The sequence below is a fragment of the Spinacia oleracea genome, chromosome 3 (assembly GCF_020520425.1).
Source record: "Spinacia oleracea cultivar Varoflay chromosome 3, BTI_SOV_V1, whole genome shotgun sequence".
NCBI classification, from domain to species: Eukaryota; Viridiplantae; Streptophyta; class Magnoliopsida; order Caryophyllales; family Amaranthaceae; genus Spinacia; species Spinacia oleracea.
Genome location: NC_079489.1, coordinates 35,535,838 through 35,539,427, shown reverse-complemented (window position 1 = coordinate 35,539,427; position 3,590 = coordinate 35,535,838). Strand labels below are relative to the sequence as shown.

General features: G+C 40.2%; 1 protein-coding gene across 1 annotated transcript; it reads left to right on the top strand.

Annotated features, from left to right (window-relative positions):
- Positions 1-1,780: 1,780 nt before the first annotated feature.
- On the top strand, positions 1,781-2,590 carry LOC110797848 (uncharacterized). Its single transcript, XM_022002975.1, has 2 exons — positions 1,781-2,124; positions 2,194-2,590. The coding sequence occupies exons 1-2, from the start codon at positions 1,781-1,783 to the stop codon at positions 2,588-2,590; spliced, it is 741 nt and encodes a 246-aa protein (XP_021858667.1).
- Positions 2,591-3,590: the final 1,000 nt, after the last annotated feature.

The following is a 3,590-nucleotide window of genomic DNA, read 5'->3' as shown; positions in this document are numbered from 1 at the left end:
ATCCTATATTTTTTATATTTAAAACATTTATACAAAAGGAGAGAAAATAAAAATAGAATAAAGTAGATTTTTTTTAGGCAAGGGTTTTTGGCGGGAAATAATCGCACCAGGAATTGACATGTGTCATTCCCGGTGTCTCTTTTAGTATATAGTAATAGATATTGATCAATGTAACTGACATGTGACAGGTCATGAGAAAACTTTCATGGAAACGCCACGTGGCAATATGAGGGTGTTGATTTTCTTTTTTAAATACTAATAAATATAGATTTTCCTATTCCCTTCAAAAAATAATTAATCGAAATAAAAGTGTGTTTAATTATCTGATTTTTAATGATTTTGTATAATATAAGTTTAGTCGTAAAACGTGTTTTGTCCTAAAAACATCTTAAATTTTGCATGATTTGTCTTTGATGATAAAAAGTGCATGGCTTTTCTCAACCGATAGTATGGGTATATTCCTAAACGAACATGCAACCATTTCCTAAGAACTAAGAAGGCACTAGGAAGGAAAAAAAGAGAGGCCCAAAGGGGTATGGCCTCCTTTAAGTACACGTGCTTTAGCATATTAACATTTGAACACCATATCTCATCCCTTTTCCTCCAGTCTCCATTCTCACATATCAAATGTTCCCTAAACCCTAAACCTTAAGACCTAGTTCTAGTTTATAAGTTTTAATTAATCTAATAACCTTCCTCTATTGTAACGAAGTTGAATAAGTGGCAATCTGATCCAATAAGTACAACTTAAGTCTGATTGAGAAAAACAACACGCATTAAATGACATAATACATGATTCAAAATGAATTTTACCGCTTGAAACTAACTACTCCATATTTGATCCTTCCAATTAGGTTAAAAAAAATTCAGTATGGTCCAATACGTACATCTAAGTGATAAAATATAAATCTAATCTTGGGGTTTCAACCATCAACTTAAACTTTTGGTTGGGTTGGTCATTTGGCATAGTATCAGAGACAAGCGTGACACAAAGGTCACGGGTCTTCATATCTCATTCACCTCTCCTTTCAAAGTGGAATATTTAGCGATGGATAGTATATGTTGCATCCACACTTCAAGACCAAATGACTTTCATGCGAAGGGTGTCATAGCAACGTACGTGACAGAAAGGCCATGGTTTCAAATCACATCCATCCATTATTGCAAAGTGAAATATTTAGCGCTAAGGTATGTGGAGACCCATGCTGCATGCTTGCATCCACACTTTAAGCACAAAGGGCTTTCATGTGAGGGCACGTGATAGAGTGTAAACCTAAGTTTGGGGTTTCAATCATCATATTAAACTTTTGATTGGATTGGCTATTTGACACTAAGTTTTATCAAGTGCAAAAGGTCTTGCATGCACAAGGTGCACCAACATAACTTTTACCCAGTTTTCTCTAACTTTTACCAAGTTTTCTCTAATTTTTATATTATTAAAAAAAATTGATAGATAAACATTTTAAAAGGTTAAATGATTATTATTAGTAATTTTGAAGAAATCCTTTTTATTAAAATGAAAATTTTATCACTAAAAAATAGATAACTTTTACATATGTAAGGGTAACTTTTAAGCATTTTACGTTAACTTTAACTTTGGTGTACAATATTTATCGTACAACCCATGTAAATAAGAATTTGTGTATCAAGTGAATGAAACCCACAATGAGTTTTAAGGTGCGATAGAGTTCCTGCACTAGGGCAGTTTTTTCGAGTCAGTTTTCCTTCTATTTAACCAGTTTCCCAGTAGGTCTCCATCATCCTTAACACTCCGACGGCCATGGCAGACGAGTTGTTGAAGGATTGGGAGAAGTTGAAGTTAACGGTGGAGGAAGATGTGGTTTTTGGGCGGGATTTTGAGGACGTGGAAGACGCGGGATCGAGGGACCAAATTTCCCTAATCCTCGTCGGTAAGATGCTCACTAGAAGGCCGTTCAATTTTGAAGCAATGAAGAGAACCCTAACTCAAATTTGGCGTCTACAGGAGCATGTTGTGATTCGTATGATTGAGATGAATTTGTTTGTTTTCCAGTTCTTCTGTGAGGCGGACAAGGACCGAGTGCTCGAAGGGTGTCCATGGTCTTTCGATAATCAGATTTTGTGCCTTAAGGAGACGGATGGGAGGTAGCAGCCGTCGGATGTGAAATTCTCACATACCCCTTTCTGGATTCGTTTACTGGACGTTCCTCTCAGGAAAAGGAATTCTTCCTTTGCCTATGATATTGGAGAAAGCCTAGGGGGGTTCCTGGATTTTGACAATACTGATTCTTTCGGGTGGGATGAATTCATGAGGATCAAAGTTTTGTGCGACATTGAAAAACCTTTGCGTCGAGGAGTTAAACTTGCAACGGGGCCTGAAACCGAGATTTGGCTGGACATAAAATACGAAAGATTGGGTGACTTATGCTACTTCTATGGAAAGCTTGGTCACACAGACCGGGACTGTCAATCTCAGGTGAAGGCGACAGAGAGTGAGAATGATGTAGTGTACCAATATGGACCATGGTTGGTGGCCTCACCTCACAGGCACCCTAAGATGTCCATAACAGACAAAGAGAAGGAGAAGAAATGGGTTGATAATTTTCGGTGAAGAAGCAAGCGCGCCCACAAAGCTATAACGATCCTTTGGCTGTGCGGCTTGGACCACCAAGTGTTGCTCGAAAACTTTTATTTGCCCCCCCACCATCATCAAAGGGGCCATCTTCCCCCGTTGCATCGTTTCCCCGGCCTGAGGAAGCCAGTGCTAAGAGCTTGAGTGCGAGTAAGGCAAGTAAGATGGCCACTAACAGCTTATCACCAACTCCCAAAGGAGCATTGCAGGTGGGAAAGAATTCTGCACCAAGGGAGGCCCTGGAGAGTAACTTGCAGGAAGTTGAGGTTTCGAAAGATAAAAGTGGAGCTCCAAGGGGGGACACTGATGGCACGGAAAAAGGTCCACCTGCGAGGAAAAAATGGAGTAGAATTGAACGTGAAGGAGGACTTTCAGCAGTGCCATGCACTGGGACTTCATCCTAGAAACGTGCGATTGAGCTAGTGGATATGGAGGTAGATAATGCTGGCGATTTGGTAGGGAAGCGCTCTAAACATGCTCCCTTGGGATCTCCTTCTGTGAACCTTGAGGCGGCGGCTGGCGTGGACCAGTCCCGCCGTGGCCAATGAATCCCTTGTGTTGGAACTGTCGAGGGTTTGGCAACCCTCGATCAGTTAATGCACTCCACAACTGGTGTGCAACCCTTGCCCCCGATCTTGTGTTTTTGTCTGAAACGAAAATTCATAGAAAAGCTGCTGAAAAAGCTAAACACAGATTGGGTTATTCTTGTGCTTTTGGTGTTAGTAGTATTGGATTGTCTGGAGGTTTATGTGTTTATTGGAAGGGGGAAAACATCACTTTCAATCTCGTTTCTTTTTCCCAAAATCATATTTGTGGTGACGTTATTATGTCTAGTGACAAGTCTTGGCGTTTCATTGGCATTTACGGCTGGCCCGAAACGGAAAACAAATACAGAACGTGGGAACTTGTACGAAAACTCTGCGAAAATTTTCATGGCCCTTTGGTGATAGGTGGTGACTTCAATGAAATTCTAAGCCAT

What these genes read in the sequence shown, in the direction of transcription:
- LOC110797848 (XM_022002975.1), top strand. Translation starts at nt 1,781, where the DNA reads ATGGCAGACGAGTTGTTGAAGGATTGGGAGAAGTTGAAGTTAACGGTG. An exon ending in CTTAAGGAGACGGATGGGAG is followed by an intron (nt 2,125 to 2,193) that starts GTAGCAGCCGTC and finishes CGTTCCTCTCAG; the next exon opens with GAAAAGGAATTCTTCCTTTG.